Source organism: Cetorhinus maximus, chromosome 19, assembly GCF_964194155.1.
Source record: "Cetorhinus maximus chromosome 19, sCetMax3.hap1.1, whole genome shotgun sequence".
Taxonomy (NCBI): Eukaryota; Metazoa; Chordata; class Chondrichthyes; order Lamniformes; family Cetorhinidae; genus Cetorhinus; species Cetorhinus maximus.
The window spans coordinates 63814653-63836423 of record NC_135897.1 but is presented as its reverse complement, the minus strand read 5'-3'; the positions used below and the strand labels follow the sequence as shown (position 1 = coordinate 63836423).

General features: G+C 42.0%; 1 protein-coding gene across 3 annotated transcripts in view; it reads left to right on the top strand.

The window, feature by feature from the left end:
- Positions 1–21771, top strand: part of atp11b (ATPase phospholipid transporting 11B) — a 191344-nt gene that overhangs the window by 2305 nt on the left and 167268 nt on the right. For all 3 annotated transcript variants that reach the window (XM_078563954.1, XM_078563956.1, XM_078563957.1), the window contains exons 2-3: positions 15549–15665; positions 18840–18929. In XM_078563954.1, coding sequence (XP_078420080.1) covers positions 15549–15665; positions 18840–18929 — 207 coding nt within the window. The remainder of the gene's footprint in view (positions 1–15548; positions 15666–18839; positions 18930–21771) is intronic.

The following is a 21771-nucleotide window of genomic DNA, read 5'->3' as shown; positions in this document are numbered from 1 at the left end:
GACCCATGGGGGTACTTGACCATGAGTATGCCTTTTTAAAAAATCATACATTGGTAAATGGGAGGCTGATGTAGTTCAACATGCAGAAGGTTTATGGCTGAGTGGGACTTGGTGTGGCTTAGGAGTTGGGAAGCAGACATTTGTATGAATGCACATTTGTGGGTGGTTGAAGACAAATAGTCAGCTGGGTCAACATTTAGAATAGTTGAGTTTTAAGATAACAAAATCATGGATGTGTTTCAGCAGCATACTGTGAAGCAGGGCTGGAGATGGGTGATTCTATGTATGTGGAAGGGGTGGTCTTTGTGATGGAGAGAATGTGAGATTAGAAGCTCGGCTCACAGTTAAATAGATGCTAAGTTTGTAGTGGGGACTGAAGACATTGGTTTTGGACTTGATGTCTAGATAGAGGAAATTGTGGTTTATTCAGAACCGGATGTCAGACGAGCAACCTGTCGAGAGGCAGTGAAAAGATCGAGAGAGATGGTGGCTAAGTAAAGCTGGGTGCTACTTGTGGAATCTGGCATCAGTATTGGAGAAGAAATGTTATCAATTCAACAACTAAAGGTAAACAGAGATCAAGATTGACTCGTCTGTTTACTAGATGCTGTATGAGATATGCAAAATAGTGAAGCTGATGTATGTACTTTGCAAGGTTCTGATGTGAAAGGATATAAACATCTATTAAAACAATCACCATTGTGCTACTAAAGATAAAACAGGTCATAGCTTCATTGGTTGTAGTTTGTACTGGGAAATTTTTCTCTGTGAAAGGTGCTATATAAGTACAAGTTGTTATATAGTAAAGTAAGAAGCAGTGAGAATCATAATTATTTAAACTACATTATGGCACACAGGAGACCATTCGACCCATTGAGTCTATGCTAGCTCTCTGCAGTGCAATCCAGTTGGTCCCATTCCCCCACTTTAACCCCAAAGCCCTACAAGTTTATTTCCTTAAAATGCTCATTCAATTTACTTGAAATTATTGACTCTACTTTCACTACTTCCATGTCATTACTACTCACTACATAAAAAAATACTTCACATTCCCTCTGTATTTCTTACCCAAAACCTTAAACCTGTGTCCCCTAGTCATATGAACTAGGAGCAGGAGTAGTCTGCTGGGCCTCTCCAGTCTGCTCTGCCATTCACTAAGATCAAGGCTGATCTATTGAAACCTCAACCCCACATTCCCACCTAACCCAGATCACAGAATCACATAATTGTTACGGTATAGAAGGAGGCCATTCGGCCCATCATGTCTGCACCGGCTCTCTGAGCATTTTAACTTAATGCCAATCTGCTGCTTTTTCCCCATAACCCTGGACATTGTTTCTGATTAAATAATCATCCAGTGCCCCCTTGAATGCCTCAATTGAATCTGCCTTCACCACACTTCCAAGCAGTGTATTCCAAACCCTAACTCCTCGCTGTGTGAAAAAGGTTTTTTTCACCTCACATTTTCTTCCTTTGCTAAACACTTTAAAACTGTGCTGTCCGGTTCTCGATCCGTTTACGAGGGGGAACAGTTTCTCCCTATCTACTCTGTCCAGACCATTCATGATTTTGAAAACTTCAATGAAGTCTCCTTTTAGTCTTCTCCTCTCCAAGGAAAACAGCCCCAGCTTCTCCAACCTTTCCTCATAACTGAAGTGTCTTATCCCTGGAACCATTCTCGTAAACCTCTTCTGCACTCTCTCCAATGCGTTAACATCCTTCCTGTAGTGTGGTGCCCAGAACTACACAATACTCAGCTGAGGTCTAACCAATGTCTCATATAAGTTCATCATAACCTCCCTGCTCTTGTACTCCATGCCCCTGTTAATGAAGCCTAGAATATTGTACGCTTTAGAAATAGCAGTCTCTACCTGTCCTGCCACCTTTAATGACTTATGTACATATGCACCCGGGTCTATCTGCTGCTGCACACCCTTTAGAATATTATCCTTTATACTGTCTCTCCATGTTCTTTGTACCAAAGTGTATCACCTCACACTTCTTCACATTGAACTTCATCTGCCACCTATTTGCGCACTCCACCAATGTGTCAATGCCCTTTTGAAGTTCTACACTGTCCTCCTCACAGTGTGCAATTCTCCCAAGTTTTGTGTCGTCCGCAAACTTCGAAATTGCCCATTGCATACCAAGAACTAGATCATCTGTATATATCAGGAAAAGCAAGGGTCAGTACTGACCCTTGGGGAACTCCACTACGAACCTTCTTCCAGCCCGAAAAATACCCATTAACCATTACTCACTGTTTCCTATCCCTCAGCCAATTTTGTATCCACATTGCCACTGTCCCTTTTATTCCGTGACCTATGACTTCCCTCACAAGTTTGTTGTGTGGCACTGTATCGAATGCCTTTTGGAAGTCCATATACACCACATCAAAAGCCTTGCCCATATCAACCATCTCTGTTACCTCTTTAAAAAAACTCCAAGTTAGTTAGACAATTTTCCTTCAACAAATCCATGCTGGCTGTTCCGAATCAATCCACACTTTTCCATGTGACTAATAATTCTATCCCAAATAATTGTTTCTAGAAGTTTTCCCACCACCGAAGTAAAACTGACTGCTCTGTAATTGCAGGGCAGATCTTTACAATCTTTTTTGAACAAGGGCGTGTAATGTTTGCAATTCTCCAGTCCTCCAGCATTTCCCCTGAATCCAGGGACAATATTGCCAGTACCTCTGCAATTTCCACTCTCATTCCTTCAATATTCTTGGATGCACCTCATCTGGTCCCGGTGCCTTGTCAACTTTAAGTACCGACAGCTTATCCATTACCACCTGCTTATCAATTTTAAACCCTTCTAGTGACTGAGTTTCCACCTCTGTCACCATGGCCTGGGCACCTTTCACCCCCTTGTTTATCTGCCTACCTTTGGTTTAAAAATATTCAAAGACTCTGCTTCCACCGCCTTTTGAGGAAGAGAGTTCCAAAGACTCGATCTCAAATGGGCAACCCCTTTTAAACAGTGACCCCCAGTTCTAGATTCTCCCCCGAGAAGAAACATCCTTTCCACATCCACCCTATCAAGAGCTCTCAGGACTTTATATGTTTCAATCAAGTCGCCTCTCACTCTTCTAGACACCAGCAAATACAAGCCGAGCCTGTCCAACCTTTCCTCATAAGGCAGCCTGCCTATTCCAAGTATTAGTCTAGTAAACCTTCTCTGGACTGCTTCCAAGGCATTTACACCCTTCCTTAAATAAGGAGGCCAATACTGTACACAGTACTCCAGATGTGGTCTCACCAATGCCCTGTAACTTTTTTTTTATCCATTCTCGGGATGTGGGCTTCACTGACTGGGCCAGCATTTAATGGCCATCCTTAGTTGCCCTTGAGAAGATGGTGGTGAGCTGCCTTCTTGAACCGCTGTAGTCCATGTGCTGTAGGTGCACCCACATTGCTGTTAGGAAGGGAGTTCCAGGATTTTGACCCAGCAACAGTGAAGGAACTGCGATATATTTTCCAAGTCAGGATGGTGAGTGAGTTGGAGCGGAACTTCCAGGTGGTGGTGTTCCCATCTATCTGCTGCCCTTGTCCTTCTAGATGGTAGTGGTCATGGGTTTGGAAGGTGCTGTTGAAGGAGCCTTGGTGAACTACTACAGTGCATCTTGTAAATGATACACACTGCTGCCACTGTGCGTCGGTGGTGGAGGGAGTGAATGTTTGTGGATGTGGTGTCAATCAAGTGGGCTGCTTTGTCCTGGATGGTGTCAAGCTTCTTCAGTGTTGTGGGAGCTGCACTCATGCATGCAAGTGGGGAATATTCCATCACACTTCTGACTTGTGCCTTGTAGATGGTGGACAGGCTTTGGGGAATCAGGAGGCGAGTTACTCATCACAGGATTCCTAGCCTCTGCCCTGCTCTTGTAGCTACAGTATTTATATGGTTAGTCCAGTTCAGTTTCTGGTCAATGGTAACCCCCCCCCACCCACCCCAGTATGTTGATAGTGGGGGATTCAGTGATAGTAATGCCATTGAACATCAAGGGGTGATGGTTGGATTCTCTCTTGTTGGTGATGGTCATTGCCTGGCACTTGTGTGGCGCAAATGTTACTTGCCACTTGTCAGCCCAAGCCTGGATATTTTCCAGGTCTTGCTGCATTTGGACATGGACTGCTTCAGTATCTGAGGAGTCGCAAATGGTGCTGAACATTGTGCAATCATCAGCGAACATCCCCACTTCCGACCTTATGATGGAAGGAAGGTCATTGATGAAGCAGCTGAAGATGGTTGGGCCGAGGGCACTACCCTGAGGAACTCCTGCAGCGATATCCTGGAGCTGAGAGGACTGACCTCCAACAACCACAACTATCTTCCTACATGCTAGGTATGATTCCAACCAACGGAGAGTTTTTCCCCTGATTCCCATTGACTCCAGCTTTGCTAGGGCTCCTTGATGCCACATTTTCAAATGCAGCCTTGATGTCAAGGGCAGTCACTCTCACCTCACCTTGGGAGTTCAGCTCTTTGGTCCATGTTTGAGCCAAGGCTGTAATGAGGTCAGGAGCTGAGTGGCCCTGGCAGAACCCAAACTGGGTGTCAGTGAGCAGGTTATCGCTAAGCAAGTGCCACTTGATGGCACTGTTGATGACCCCTTCCATTACTTTACTGATGATTGAGAGTAGACTGATGGGGCGGTAATTGGCCAGGTTGGATTTGTCCTGCTTTTCGTGTACAGGACATATCTGGGCAATTTTTCACATAGCCGGGTAGATGCCAGAATTGTAGCTGTACTGGAACAGCTTGGCTAGGGGCACGGCAAGTTCTGGAGCACAGGTCTTCAGCACTATTGCCGAAATATTGTCACGGCCCATAGCCTTTGTAGTACCCAGTGCCTTCAGCTGTTTCTTGATATCATGCGGAGTGAATTGAATTGGCTGAAGACTGGCATCTGTGATGCTGGGGATCTCTGGAGGAGGCCGAGATAGATCATCCACTCGGCACTTCTGGCTGAAGATTGTTGCAATGCTTCAGCCTTATCGTTTGCACTGATGTGCTGGGCTCACCCATCATTGAGGGTGGGGAAATTTGTGGAGCCTCCTGCTCCAGTGAGCTGTTTAATTGTCCACCACCATTTGCGACTGGATGTGGTAGGACTGCAGAGCTTAGATCTGATCCATTGGCTATGGGATCACTTAGCTGTCTATCACTTGCTGCTTATGCTTTTTGGCATGCAAGTAGTCATGTGTTATAACTTCACCAGGTTGACAGCTCATTTTTAGGTATGCCTGGTGCTCCTCCTGGCATGTCCTCCTACACTCTTCATTGAACCAGTGTTGGTCCCCTGGCTTGATGGTAATGGTAGAGTGGGGGATATGCCAGGCCACAATGTTACAAATTGTGTCCGAGTACAATTCTGCAGTTGCTGATGGCCCACAGTGCCTCATGGATGCCCAGCTTTGCGTTGCTAGATCTGTTTGAAATTTATCCCATTTGGCATGGTAGTAGTGCCACACAACGCGTTGGAGGATATCCTCAAAGTGAAGGTGGGACTTCGTCTCCACAACTGTGCAGTGGTCCTTCCTACCGATACTGTCATGGACAGTTGCATCTGCGACAGGCAGGTTGGTGAGGACGAGGTCAAGTATGTCCATGTATGCGTAACTGAAGCATAACCTCCCTACTTTTGTATTCACTTCCCTTCGCAATAAATGATAACATTCCATGAGCTCTCTTAATTACATTCTGTACATGTAAACAAACCATTTGTAATTCATGCACTCTGACACCTAGATCCCTCTGCATCTCAGAGCTCTGCAATCTCACACCATTTAGATAATATGCTTCTTTTCGTCAATTTTGGCAGGAAGAATATTTCACATTTTCCCACATTATACTCCATTTGCCAGATCTTTGCCCACTCATTTAACCTGTCTATATACTTTGTAGCCTCCTTGTATCCTTTCACAACTCACTTTCCTACCTGTCTTTGTGTCATCAACCAATTTAGCAACCATATCTTTGGTCCCTTCATCCAAGTTATTTATATAAATTGTAAAAAGTTGAGGCCCCAACACTGACCCCTGTAGTACACCACTTGTTATATCTTGCCAACCATAAAGTGACACATTTATGCCTACTCTCCGGCTAGCTAACAAGAAACAATCTTCTTTCCTTGCCAATGTTACCCCTTACACCATGAGCTTTTATTTTCTACAATAACCTTTGATGTGGCACCTTATCAAATGCCTTCTGGAAATCTAACTACAGTACATCCACCAGTTCCCCTTTATCCACAGCACATTACTTCAAGGAGCCCCAAATAAATTGGTTAAACATGACTTCCCTTTCACAAAAATCTGCTGACTCTGCCTGATTACCTTGAATTTATCTAAGTGCCCTACTATAACATCTTTAATAATAGCTTCAGACATTTTCCCTATGACAGATGTTAAGCTAACTGGCCTCCATTTCTGGTTTCCTCCATTCTGCCTCCCTCCCTTTTTGAATAATAGTTCTTGTACCGTCAGCTAATGGGGACAGTTTGTCCTCGTCGACCTTATATAAACCCATCATTACCCTGTACACCTTTATCAAATGTACCCTCCATCTCATTTGCTGCAAGGAGAAAAATCCAACCTTCTCCGACTTAACCTCAGAGGTAAAACCCCCCAACCCTGGAACCATTTTGATAAATCTCTTCTGCACCCTCTCAAGAACCCTCACATCCTTCCTAAAGTGTGGTGACTAGAACTGGATCTAATACTCTAGTTGTGGCTTAACTAGAGCTTTATAAAAGTTCAGCATAATTTGCCTGTTTTTGTACTCAATGTCTATATTTTTGGAGCCTAAGATTACATATGCTTTGCTAACCACTCGCACGTGCAGCTCTAGGTCCCCTCTTGCTGCACGTTTTCAGTACTGTGCCATTAAGTCTATATTGCCCTTCCCCATCTTTACTGCAAAACTGCATCAACTCACTTTTATTTAATAAATTCCACCTGCCACTCATCTGCCCATTCTGCTGGCCTATCTATGTCCTAATGCAGCCGATTGGTATCATCCTCAATGTTGGCCACTCCTCCAAGTTTAGTGTCATCAGCAAATTTTGAAACTTGCCTCTGTGTTCAAATATCTAAGTCACTTGTATAAAGCAAAAAAAAGCAGTGGCCCTAGCACTGACCCTTGGGGAACACCACTGTCTACTATCTACCAAGCAGAAAAATAACCATTTACCAAGACTCACTGTTTTTCATCCCTTAAGCCAATTTTTAAAATCCAATTTGACACTGACCCTCCTATTCCATGAACCTTAATTTTGTTAACCAGCCTTTTATGTGGTACTTTGTCAAATGCCTCTTCGAAAACCAAAGAGATAACATCCACTGCATTCCATTCATCGATCTTCTCTGTTACTTCATCAAAAAATGTAATTAGAGTAATCAAGCACAATCAGCCCTTTTAGAAACCTTTGCTGACTATCCTTAATTAACTTGGAATCAGAAATTTTCTTCCAGAGACTTATTGTACTAGGTTTTTCTCAGCAAAGCGGTGGAAGGTGTCGTTGACTCTGCTTACTCAGCAGTAACCTGATCACTAATGTTCAAGTTTGGGCTCCACCAGGACCACTTGGCACCAGACTTCATTTTGGACTTGGTCCAAACATAGACAAAAAACCTGAATTCCAGAGGTGAGGCAAGAGTGACTGCTCTTAATGTCAAGGTAGCATTTGACCTAGTAAAACTGAAGTCATTGGGAGCCAGGGAAAATCTCCATTGGCTAGAGTCATAACCATCTTCCTCTGTGTTAAATTGTGGTTGTTGGAGGCTAATCCTCTCAGCCCCACAGCATTGTTGCAGGGGTTTCTTCAGGGCAGTGTTTTAGGCTCAACCATCTCCTGCTTTATCAACGACCTTCCCTCTATCATAAGGTGAAAAGTCGTGGTGTTTGCGAACGATTGCAGTGTTCAGTTCCATTCATAGCTACGCTGATAATTGAGCAGTCTGTGCCTGCATGTGACAAGGCCAGGACAATATTCAAGCTTGGGCTGATAAGTGGCAAGTAACATTTGTACCAGGTCATCACCATCTCCAACAAGACAAAGTCTAACCACCCTCCTGTAGTAATTATGGTTTTGTTTAGTGTGTAATGTATCTTTAAGAATAATACTTGTTAGGCAAGATCACATGATCTGTAGTAATCAATAGGAGAGTAGCGCGGGCTACGTCAGGAGTCAGTGTAGAGATAAAGTTGGAATTGAAAGCACATGTATAGTTGCTGCTGAGTATATTGTAAATAAACTAAATGTTTCCACCCAAGAGGTGTCTGCAGATCAACTCTATCATTAATAGCACAACCTGGCAACCCTACAACAAACTAGCGATGAGGATAGGATAAGATTGAACAGAAGAAATCAAGTTAAAAAGAAATTAACACTGTACCTCGCCCAGATTAAGTAGCAAGCTCCGTTAGAATTGAAGAAGTTATCCCCTCTCAAAATGCCACAATTTTGGTGAATTGATCCTTTTGAGCCAGCCACAGATAATTGGTCTCAATACATAGAACACCTCACGTTCTTTTTTCAAACAAATGAGATTACAGGGGAAGAGAAGAGGCGAGCGATCCTCTTGAGTATTTGTGGGAGCAAAACCTACAGCTTGATTCGAAGTTTGATGGCACCCATTGCCCAAGATTTGAAAAATTCCGATGAATTGGTGGACCTTGTGAAGGGTCATTTTCAACCAAAGCCCTCAGTCGCAATGCAGAGATTCAGGTTTAATTTGCAAAATAGAGCCCCGCGTGAGACAATTGCATGCTACATGGCAAAATTTGAAGCAGCCAACAGAACATTGAGAGTTCAGTACAACTCTGAACAACATGCTCAGAGATCATTTAGTGTGTGGTGTGAAAGAGGACACTATTCAGAAAAGATTATTGTCTGAAGCGAATCTGGATTTCAAGAAGGCGCTAGAGATAGCGCTGACCATGGAAAGCGAAGTAAGAGATTCAAAAGTAATACAGGGTGTGCAAAATGGCACAGTCCTCCACATCGGGTGGGAAACCTCAGCCGAAAGAGGAGTGATAAAGCGAGACTCTGCCGAGAAGCGGGAAACAGCCCGTTAGCCGAAGAATAAAGAAAAATAACTTAGCAGCGAAATCGAAGAATAATTTTAATAGAGGTGGAAACAATCAGCCTTTTAGCAATTGGCAGTTTAAAAAATCAAATGCTACTATTGCCATAGAAATGGGCATATGATGAGGCAATGCAAGGAAAGATTCAAGTAGGCTTGTAAACAAAAGAAGCCGAATGAAATCTACAATGTAGAAGGGCCTGAACAAATTTAGACATTTACTCATTGTTTAATCTGAAAGTTGGAAGAAAAACCAATATTTGTCACAGTGAAAGTAAATTCACTCTGGGGAAGCGGCGGCATTGTGGTATTGTCACTGGACTGGTATTTCAGAGACCCAGGTAATGCTCTGGGTTCGAATCCCACCACGGCAAACGGTGAAATTTGAATTCAATAAAAATCTGGAATTAAAAGTCTAATGACCATGAAACCGTATTGATTGTTGTAAAAACCCATCTGGTTCACTAATGTCCTTCAGGGAAGGAAATCTGCCGTCCTTATCTGGTCTGGCCTACATGTAACTGCAGACCCACAGCAATGTGGTTGACTCTTAAATGCCCTCTGACCAAGGGCAATTAGGGATGGACAATAAATGCTGGCCTAGCCAGTGATGCCCTATTCCAAGAATGAATTTTAAAAAATGGCAAACCTGTTAGAATGGAAGTGGACACGGGAGCTTCCACTATAGTAATTGGGGAACATACCTTCGGATATTTGAATAATGGTGAACATCAATCAAGTTTAGAAGAAACTGTCTCCAAGCTAAAAATATACACGGGTGAAGACATTCAAGTAAAAGGCACAAGCAGAGCAACTGTCCATTATGGAAGCCAATCAGCAAAGCTACCCTTGATGGTGGTAGCAGGTGAAGGGCCAAGTCTCCTGGGGTGAAATTGGTTAAAAGAGATCAAGTTAGAATGGGCTGAAATTTTCCAGTTGAGAGCAAGTTGGCTACCAGAACTACTTAGAAAGTATGCCACCATCTTTGAGGGCGACCAGGGGAAAACCCAGGATCTGCAGGCCAAGATTCATGTGGATCCGCAACCCTTTCATGAAGGCAAGACCGGTACCATATGCCCTGTGAGAAAAAGTTGACATTGAACTGAACAGACTAGAGGAAACTGGGCTTTATACAACCCGTTTAGTTCTCAGAATGGGCAGCACCCTTAGTCCCAGTCCTTAAACCCAACCAAAGCATCCGAATTTGTGGAGACTACAAACTGACCGTTAATAACGTAGCTAAGCTAGACAGGCACCTCATTCCAAAAATCGAAGACCTCCATGCCAAGCTGACAGGAGGGACAACGGACACAAAGCTTGACATGAGTCATGCTTATCAACAACTAGAGTTGGATAATGCCTCCCGGGAATTTGTCACAATTAATACCCACAGAGTTGTACCAATATACACAATTGCCTTTCGTTGTCTCCTCTGCTTGTCATCTTTCAGAGAACAATGAAAAGCTTGCCGCAAGGATTGCCCCAGGTTGTAGTCTATTTAGGCGATGTATTGGTGACAGGATTCACTGAAAAAGAGCATTTGGCAAACTTAGAAGTCTTAAAACGCTTCTTGCAAGCTGGAGTTTTTGAAAAAAGAAAAGAATATGTTCCAGGCGAAGGACGTAATCTATTTGGGTTGCCGGGTAGATTCACAGGGCCTCCACCAGTTGAGGAGAAAGTGAGAGTCATAAGAGAGGCACCTGAGCCAAAGAACATCTCGGAGCTCAAATCACAGGAATGATCAACTATTATGGGCAGTTCTTACCCAATTTGTCTATAGTGCTGGCCCCCCTGCATTCTCTACTCAAAAACAACCAACGTTGGTCTTGGAAGGCGCCCCAGAAGAAGCTTTCATAAAGGTGAAACGATTGTTGCACTTGTCCAATCTATTCGTGCATTATGACCAGATGCAAGAATTGGTGACGCAACTCCCTATGGAGTGAGGGCAGTGCGCTCTCATCGTATGGACGACGGCACAGAATGGCCAATAGGTTACATATCAAGAACGCTCACCACAGCGGAAAAGGGATACTCACAGGTAGAAAAAGGCCTGTCCATCATCTTTGGTGTCAAGAAATTTCACCAGTACATACATGGCCGTCATTTAACAATCGTTTCAGACCACAAGCCATTGCTAGGATTGTTTATTGAGGACAAGGCTATACCACCCATAGCCTCAGCAAGAATACAACAATGGGCTTTAATTCTGGCAGCATATGAGTACGCTTTCGTACATAGGCCTGGCAATCAAATTGCAAACGCTGATGCCCTTAGTTGTTTAGTAAAATGATAAGCACGTCCAAGTTCCACAGGAACCATGTTTTACTGCAAAGTTTCTTGGATTCCTCGCCGGTATGCCCTCGACAGAACAGAGACTGGACAAGTCCTAGAACAAGTGCTACATGGTTGGTTGCAGGAGCCTGCATGTGGCGAAATGAAACCATACTTAATCAGAAGACATGAAATAACCAGCTAGGATGGCATCTTATTGTGGGGAGCACAAGTGATAGTTCCTCCAAAGGGAAGGGACCCACTTTTATTTGAACTACACAGTGCCCATCTAGAAATTTCCCAAATGAAGACCATAGCACGCAGCTATCTATGGTGGCCTGGGATGGATGGCGAAATAGAGAGTTTAGTAAAGCACTGTGTGCAATGTCAACAACTGCAAAATTTGCCAGTGACAGCTCCATTACACCCATGGGAGTGGCCAGGTAGACCCTGGGTGCGGCTACACATTGACTACGTTGGACCTTTCCTGGGAACAGTGTTACTGCTCATTGTCGATGCCCATTCAAAATGGTTGGATGTATATGAGGTGAAGTCACCAACGTCGGCTGCTACAATTGAGAAACTACGTCAGAGTTTTGCCATTCACGGACTACCAGAAGCAGTCATTTCTGATAATGGCATGACATTTACAAGTGCTGAGATTCAACGGCTTATCAGCCTCAAAGGTATCACTCATGTAAAAACTGCACAGTACCACCCTTCCTCAAATGGACTGGCCAAAAGGGCGGTTCAAACGTTCAAGGCAAGCATGTAAAAGCTAACTGGCGATTCCTTGGCAACCAAGCTAGCATGCTTTCCTCTTCATTACAGGACTACCCCTCACACAACAACAGGTATCACACCTGCGGAGTTATTATTGAAACACCGTCTCAGGGCGAGATTGAGCTTAATGATGCCGAATTTAGAGGGGGAGGTGGAAAGGAGTCAGGGAAGCCAGAAAACTAGACGTGACTGGCATAGTCACAAGAGGAAATTTACCATCGGAAAACCGGTATATGTGAAAAACCGTCGGGGAAGGACCAAAGTAGTTACCGGGTGAAATAAGTGTAGTGACTAGATCTCTATCTTACCACGTGGAGGTGGAAGGCCGGATCATTCGTAAACATGTGCACCATTCAAGGAAGAGAGAGGCAAATCACCAAGATTTGGTTCCACCAGTGATCATGACCGAATCTGCGTTTCCTGTTGAGGATACTCAACCCTGGTCTGACATGTCTGATGTTCCTATAAGAGTTGAGGATACAGAGCTGCAAGTGCCCACCGAAGCACCTGATTTTAAGGCAACTCCGGAAAAGGAGGTTCCTGACAAAAAATCTGAAGTTGTGAGCTGCAACGTTCCACACTTACCAGGAAACCACCTGAAAGACTGAACTTGTAAATTCCTTACCCAGTGTAAATATTGTGTTGTCTTGAAAAATATGTACTTGTAAATACGTATAGCCAAGTTAAAGGGGAGGAATGTAGTAATTATGGTTTTATTTAGTGTAATGTACCTCTAAGGATAATACTTGTTAGGCAAGGTCACGTGATCTGTAGTAACCAATAGGAGAGTAGCGCAGGCTACCTCAGGAGTCAGTGTAGCGATAGAGTTGGAGTTGAAAGCACACGTGTAGTTGCTGCAGAGTATATTGTAAATAAACTAAACGTTTCCACCCAAGAAGTGTCTGCAGATCAACTCTATCATTAATAGCACAACTCGGTCACCCTACAACACTCCCCTTCACATTCAATGGCACTACCATTGCTGGTTCCCCACCATCAACATCCTGGAGGTGGAGGTGGGGGGTCACCATTGACAAGAAACTTAATTGAAAGAACCACATGAATACTGTGACTATAAGAGCAAGTCAAGGCTAGGTATTCTGTGGTTAGTAACTCAGCTCCTGACTTCCCAAAGCCTGCCCACCATCTGCAAGGTACAAGCTAGGAGTGTGATGGAATATCTATCCTTGCCTGGATAAGTGCAGCTCCAACAACAGTCAAGGGACTTGGCACCATTCAGGAAGAAGTAGCCTGCTTGATAGGCAACCCACCCACCACCTTAAACATTCACTCCTTCCACCACTGGCACAATGTGGCTGCAGTGTGTACCATCTACATGATGCACTGCAGCAACTTTGCAAAGGCTCCTTCAACAGCACCTTACAAGCCCAAACTTCTAACTACTAGAAGAACAAGGGCAACAGATGCATGGGAACATCACCACCTGCAAGCTCCCATCCAAGTCGCACACCATCTGGACATGGAAATATGTTGCTGTTCCTTCATTGTTGCTGGTCTAAATCTTGGAACTCCCTAATTAGCAGCAATGTGGGTGTATGTACAATATGTGGATTGCAGCAGCTTATCACCAACTTCTCGGGGGCAGTTAGGGATAGCAATAAAAGCTGGCCTTGCTAATGACACCTACATCCCACAAAAAAGTAAAATCATATCATTTGAACATGTCAATTTTCTAGGGGTCCCTTGAACCTCCCAAGGATGCAAGGAGGCATCACTGAAATTACAGAATGATGTTAACAGGAATGGAAATTGTACTTGAAGCTCTTCATGCTATTGGGGAAAAGGATATTTTTATTCATTTTAACTTTTGTTTATAAAATATTAGGGAGTACTACTTGAGAATAAATGTCCCCCACCACCAAATCCCTGTATTTATCTCCCCTTCAAGACAAATCATATTGCAAGTGCCTCCTGAGAATTTTGCCACTCGTATGTGAATTAGAGAAATTGTAAAAATAATTGGGAAGACCAGATGACTTAGATGTTAGGCACAAATGCAGTCATGAGTAAGTAGATTTCAGTCTGCTGCAAATATTTGCATTGAATTATTAAATGCATTCAACTCCCCATATACTAATTTGTTTGTTTGACAATATTATGTAGTGTAATTTATGACCTAAATATCAATTAGAATTTTTAAATCCTAAGCTGCCTCAATTGAGCTAATCTTCCTCTTTTTTTATGCTAAATACTTTCCTTCAACTTTTTATACTTCCTATAAAGCTGAAATCTGTCCAAAACTCCCATAGCTCAGAGGGCTCCTCTGACACCTTTCTTGCAGTCCACAGAATTAAGGATAAAACTTGCCAGATTCTAAAACATCTCTGCCACATTTCTTGTCTTTCTCTGTATCAGCATTGATTGCTCCTCTAAACTTTGTTGCTTCTCCTGAGCTCTAAATATGCCATCCTACATGATGATCTTCCTTCCTGTATTTTCATTGTTGCTAATGTTCATGATTTGTTTTATAATGCTGCAATTTATATATGAAATTTAAATGTCTAGAAAACTACATTTAAAGTTCCCATTCAATCATGAATATTAAAGCAAACTTATGTTGAAATCGTGATTAATTGCACTATGTCCCACTTCAACTTCATAACACTATTGTAGAACTTCTCACTTCTGTTTCCTTTCTTCTCCATCCCAACGACACTTAAACAGTGACAGCAACTTTAGGTTTTATCACTATCTGATCACTACTTGTTTTGCATAGGTAAGTATTCTCTCCTACTCCTTTAACCTTCATGCTGCTCCTGAAATGTCATCACCAGCCAAGTTAACCCAACTAGCACACCTTTCACTGACTACCTGAGCTCAATCCTACCACAGTTACAGCTCATCCAGAACTCTATCTGCTTTACTATGCACTGTCCCACTCATCCATCAGTTGTATGCCTGTTAGTTGCCTGTTCCAATTTTGGCCTACCAAGCATTCTCCTTTTTGCTCTTAAAGTGTTTCAACCTTACACTTGAACTCCAACTTAAATACTTCTTCCCTTGCTCTGGATTTCCCCATCTTCAGAATGTACCCTATCAAATTGATCTTGGAGCCACCAGCCCTATCTTTCCATCCACTTGCAGATATTTGGTTGAATCTGTTTTGTTGTTTCAGCTTTAACAAAAACACATTTTAAATTCTGTCAGCTTTCCACTTGCTTTTTAAGCTCGCATATTTCTAAGATTCTAACCTTTTATCGGGTATGGTTTGCTACTTTTCCTGCAGTTTTAAATTGCTGCTGTGATAGGTCAGGAAGATGAGTTATCTTAACTGTTTCTTCAGTTTAAAAATAGAAATTAGTGGTTTTTATATTTAGATGGTGAAATTTCTCGTGACATAAGATAAAATGCGTCCAGCTACAAACTCCTTTTCTTTTTCAGGGATTTGACCCGCCGCATCAGAGTCCCATGAGGACAATTTATGTTTCCAATCACTTCCCCCAGTTTGGTAATTTTGTTCATCAAAAGTTTCCAGACAATAGGATGATATCATCCAAGGTATGGAGGAATTTAATTCAGCTCATTTGTTTCATAATGTCTGCTTTTTCAAATATTTATCAGCATTGCGGTAGTAAACCTTGTATTTTACAGGAAATTTGGCTTATGGCTGCTCCTGTAATCTTCAAGTTTTGATGTTATTGCTCAGATGCTTTCTGTTGCAGCATAGCTGTAGTAATTAAGCAATTTACATTTATACAGCACTATTAACACAGTAAAACATCCTAAGACAATTCACAGGAGTAATTATCAAACAGTAAAATATTAGACAGGTGCCAAAAGTTTGGTCAAAGAGCAAAGTTTAAAAAGCATCTTGGAGAAAGATGGGGAGGTTTAGAAAGGGAAATCCAGAGCTTGGGGCCTAAGCAATTGAGGGCACAGCCACCAGTCCTGGAGCAATAAAGATCCAGGTTGCACAACATGCCAGATTTGTAGTAGCACAGAAACCTCAAAGTTGTAGAGGTGGAGGAAGTTACAGATAAGGTGGGCGTGGGAGAGGTGGGGGATACGGTGGTGAGGCCATGGAGAGATTGGAAAAAGAGAATGAAAATTTTAAAATTGAAACATTGCTAGACTAGGATTGTAGGGTGGGAGGAGATCAGGGGTAGGGGGTTACAAGGCTATAGTAATTTGGGTTGTAAAAATGATCAAATATGTAGAAAGTGAGGATATATGCAGGAATATTTCAGTTTAACTCTGATCCAAGGCCAGATGCGACAAGTACAGCATTTAGAGGGTTAAAGTGGTGAGAAATGAGTGTTTCTTCCGGTTTCCCTTTGCTCCTGATTTCATCTTCTTTCCTTCCTCATCGCCTAACGTGGATAATTATTATTTTTATCATTGTTGATGAATAATTTGATTGGTTCCTTTTAAAATAAGGTAAGTGGTTATCTGCTTACGAAATAGTCAAAGAAAATATGTTTACATGAGAACTTCATGGAGTATAAAACCATTGATGAATAAGTTTAAAATAGATTGTAACGTTGATAGCTTAAATCTTTGGTTGCTTTGATTTCGGACATCAGTGGTGATGGGGATTTTTGTGTTTTTTCTTTGAAGATTTTACCGGAGCTGATTATCTTCTCTTATAAGATTAAGTAGAATAGATTCCATAACACCACAAAATTGCATGTAGATTCTTCAGAGAGTAGGCTAGAAGGCATTTTAATTCCATACTTGTATTAATAATGAGGTTGTTGACCTTTGTTTTGTAACCCGATTGATGAATAGGTTCCCAATTTCTTCTTTTGAAGAAAGTGACAAAGACCTAAACAAATACTTTGTATCATTCTTCACAAAAAATCCAGTTATGATGGGGAAGCAAGAACTTGATCAGAATAAGGTACATAAAGAAATCAGTATAAATAAAGTAAGAGTATTGGAGAAATTAGTGGGACTAAGTGACAACAAATCCCCTGGACCTGATGACCTGTATCCTAGGGTTTTAAAAGAGATAGCCGGAGAGAGAGTGGGCTGGTTTGATCTTCCAGAATTCCATAGATTCTAGATCAGTTCCCTGGGATTGGAAGGTGGCAAACATAATCCTGCTATTTAAAAAAGGAACAAGAGAGAAAACAGGGAATTATAGGCCAGTTAGCCTAACATCAGTAGTAGGCAAAGTGCTAGAATCTGTTGTTAAGGGTACGGTAAAAGGGCACTTATAAAATCATAATCTGGTTAACCAGCGTCAGCATGGACTTATGAAAAGAAAATGGTGTTTGATAAACCTGTTAGAATTTTTTGGGGATATAACCAGTGGGATGCCTATTTTCTTTGACCATTTCATAACCAGGTAGCCACTTTGCTCATTTCAAAAGGAACCAATCAAATATTTTGAGGATATAATCAGTCGGATATATACGGGTTACAGTGGATGTAGAAGTATAAGGATTTTCAAAGATGTTTGACAGGGTGCCGCACAAGAGGTTATTGCATAAAATTCAGTGGTGGGATCATTGAGTGAGGATTGGTTATAAAAACAGAGAATAAGAATAAACAGGACATTTTCAGTGGCAGGCTGTAATTCATATGATACCACGAAGATCAGTGCTTGGCCTCAGCTATTTACAGTCTATATTAATGTCTTAAATATAAGTGTAACATATCCAGGTTTGCTGATGAGATGGGTAACAGGTTTGGTGAGTGGCAAGAATATTGCAGATGGAATACATTCTGGTGAAGCATGAAGTTTTCCACTTGGTAGGCAAAGTGAAAAAGCAGAATATTTTTTGAATGGTCGGAGATAGGGAAATGTTTACATTCATGTGGACCTGGGTGTCCTTGTACATGAATCACATGCAGATACAGCCAGCAATTAATAAGGCAAATGGTATGTTAACCTTTGTTACAAAAGGATTGGCAGATAAGAGTATGGAAGTCTTACTGTGTATAATATGCAGGGTATGGTGAACCACACCTGAAGTACTGTGTGCAGTTTTGGGCTCCTTACCTAAGGAAGGACATATCTACCTTAGAGGGAGTGCAACAAAGGTTCACTAGACTGGTTCTAGAAGGAAGTGATTGTCCTGTGGGGAGAAATTGAGTAAACCATGTCTACATTCCCTGGAATTTAGAAGAATGAGAAGTGATCTTATTGAATCATATACAATTTGTAAGGGGCTTGATCAGGTAGATGCTAATAAAATGTTTTCCCTGGTTGATGAATCTAGTTCTAGGGGTTACAGTCTCAGAACAAGGGGTCAGCCATTTAAAATTGAGATGAGAAATTTCTTCACTCACTGTTGTGAATCTTTAAATTTCATTGCACCAGCAATATATCAACAATGTTCAGTTGATGAGTATATTCAACACAGACATTGATAGATTTTTGGGTACTAAGGGAATTAGGGGATATAGGAATAGTGCAGAAAAGTGAAGTTGAGATACATCAGCCATGATCTTGTTGAATTCCCTACTCCAGCTCCTATTTCTTGGGTTACCAGGCTAAGATAGGTCACACTCTTAAAGCATTTAGAATTGTGTTTACTTTTTGAGTAATATTGCTTAAGATAGACAATGAATATAAATCAAAATAAATAAGTCTAATACCAGATAAGCAAGACTCAACAGGCCTCTTATTTGATAAAAAGATGTATTTTGCATTTGAAACCACTTATTAATGTACCTTTCGTTTTTTTATAATGTACATATAAGGACTTTCTTTTTCCTTTACAGTACACAATATGGAATTTTATCCCAAAGAATTTATTTGAACAATTCAGAAGAATAGCTAACTTCTACTTTCTTATAATTTTTCTTGTACAAGTAAGTGACCCTAGCAACTGTATGAAATAGTTGTTTGGTAGTACATAACTTGAGTATTGCTGAAAAAAGAGACATGTCTAAGGTTTTCTTCTTGCACTCATCAGGACACTCGCAAGAATATCAATAAAGGGGAAAAACAATTTATATTATGTGAAGAGAGTGCTGATTGGTTGGCAAGTGGCGCTGCCATGGAGAAAGCACCGATGGTGACTGACAGTTAACTGCTAAGCATTGTTTGAAATTTAAAGCAGGTGGCTTGACCCTGATTGGTCAAGGCATTGGCCTGAGGAATGAGTCAGCGAATAGCTGTCACTTATCTTGTTCAGCTGAAACAGCCGCAATGTATGCCTATGTTCTTTCTGTCTGTAAAGAACAGGGCCCTGTGTATTAATATATGTAGCTTCCAGTATATGCAAATGCGCCACATTACAAGCTTGATTGACAATCTTAAATTGATTGTAAGCGTAATCCTTTGCACATTGGACAACGTTTGCTAAGTAATCCTCAATCTCAGAATCACATCTAATGTTGGGCAGTGTTTTGAGTTTTGGAAGCACGGGCTGGTTGGGTATGGTCCGTGCCCTGTCCGTTGCGAACAAAGCTGAGACATGCTGTTTGATACGATCCACCAGTCTTTGGCCTACATACCTAGGATCACACTGGCACTGAAATTCATATACCACATTACACATTTGTGTGATAGGCAGAACGTCTTTTTGGCTTGACAGCAGCATCCTATTAGTGGCAAATGCCACTTGTGTTGCTACTACATATTAGCACCATGAAACCTCTAGCTTCATCTGTTGCTCAAATTTTTGAGATATCTTTCCCTTCCAGGGTAATCTGAGGTATACTAGGCACTTTTCAGGGCCAAAAGTGACAGCCTTAGACCCTGTTCATGAGTTTGTGTGATATACAACGCAAAGCGATCTGATCAGGGTAGCCTTTATCCTGTAGGATGCCTTTGATGCCCCCCATTACACCATCAAACTTGCATGGTAAGCAAATGGCTTAGGCCCTATTTACAAGGTTTCCGATAAGACCAATCTTATAGCGTGTGGAACTTTAAGAATCCCAATGCGTATATTGACCAGTAAAGGTAGGCTTGTAGAGAACCCCCTACAGATTTCTCAACTAGTACGTCAAAGAAGGGGAGTTCATTTGACTACTCCATTTCATAGGTGAATTTGAGTGCAGGATGGAGCCCATTAAGACATGTAAGGCAATTGTTACATGCAGCTCAGGATTTAAATACAGCAAACATATCAGCCACATATCAGACATATGTGAGAGGTAGGAGGTTAGGTGTCATTCCATTGAAGATATGTTTCTCATGGAACCCAACAAAGATGTTTGCAGGAGCTGGGACCAGAGGAGACCCCGTGGCAACACCATCTATTTGGGCATACATGGTGTCATTAAAACTGAACTCAACTGCACGAGCTGCCGAGTTCAGAAGTTCACTGAATACTAATTCATGCAATGGTGGCAGCTTAGATCGCCTAGATATAGTGCTGCAGTCCAAATGTTAAGTGGAAGATTGGTGAATAGGCTAGCAATGTCAAATGAGCACATGGACACAACATTGCTATCGATATGCAAGTGCTGTATGGCCTTCACAAATGTGAAGGAGTACTTCACCGTGTATGTGGAATACTTGGTCAAAACTGGTTGTAACAATTTGCCCAACTGTTTGGCCATAGATAACTGGTCATAGATAAGATGGGGCCTAGAGAGACATCACTTTTGTGTGTCTTGGGCAGTCCATACACATGCGGACGTAATGAACCATGAGGACAAACCCTGTCATATATATCACGCGATAGCTCATTGCTCTTACACAAGTCCAGCAGGCATTTTTAAGCTTACTTTCCAGCAAGGCTGTCTGGTCATGTTGAGCGGCAGGCTCAATGGATACGAATTTGGACCTGTTATTAATGACGGCGTACAATTTGTTGATAGTCACGCTTGTTAAGGATGACTATTCTCGCCCCTTTGTCAGGTTTACTGATGTTTATGTCCGGGTTGGTCCTAAGGCCTCGCAACGCTGTAAGACCTTCGCGTTGCATGTGAAAATTGGACAGGTCATTTGGAATCCTGCAATATGTGTGCACTAGATCAGCCAGGCATGCTTTCAAGGATTCACCGTCTTCAATGGACGCTGGTTTGTGGCTGGATAGTTGGGAGTAGAGGAGTTCAAACTAAGAAAATACCTCTTCCTGTTTGGTTAGGAATGAAGGCACACCAAAATTGAAAACATACGTAAGAAGAAACTCCTCGTTTTCTGAGAGTACATGGTCAGAGAGATTTGTTACGTGTTTAGTGGCATCATTTGCGTTGCCAAACCGCTCCACTTAAGTGAGTTTATGGTGCGGACATGTTTCAAACGAGTACTGTTTATGGTATGGTCATCTATTGAAGCAATACAGTGGCATAAACGGATCAAATCAAAAAATGAAAGAAGTTTGTGCACCTCAGACCAAGCGCAGTGTAGGGCACGGTGTAAATTAGTAACCCTATTACGACTCTGTTCAATCTCATCTCACATAAACGCTTGCTTGATCATGGGACTGTCTCAATTTAGCATTATCAATACATTTGGAAATCAAAGCTGGCACAACCTTGGGTTTAGTGCACGCTTGGAGAAATCCAATAGTTAGCTTACCTGTTCTTAACTTACCTGTAAGTCGAACTATGTTGTTGATATCCTGAATTTGTTCTTTGTTGTACCTTTGTCTCAGGTATACAAATAGTTGTTTGGTAGTACAGAACTTGAGTATCGCTGAAAAAAGAGACATGCCTAAGCTTTTCATTTTGCACTCATCAGGACGCTTGCAAGAAT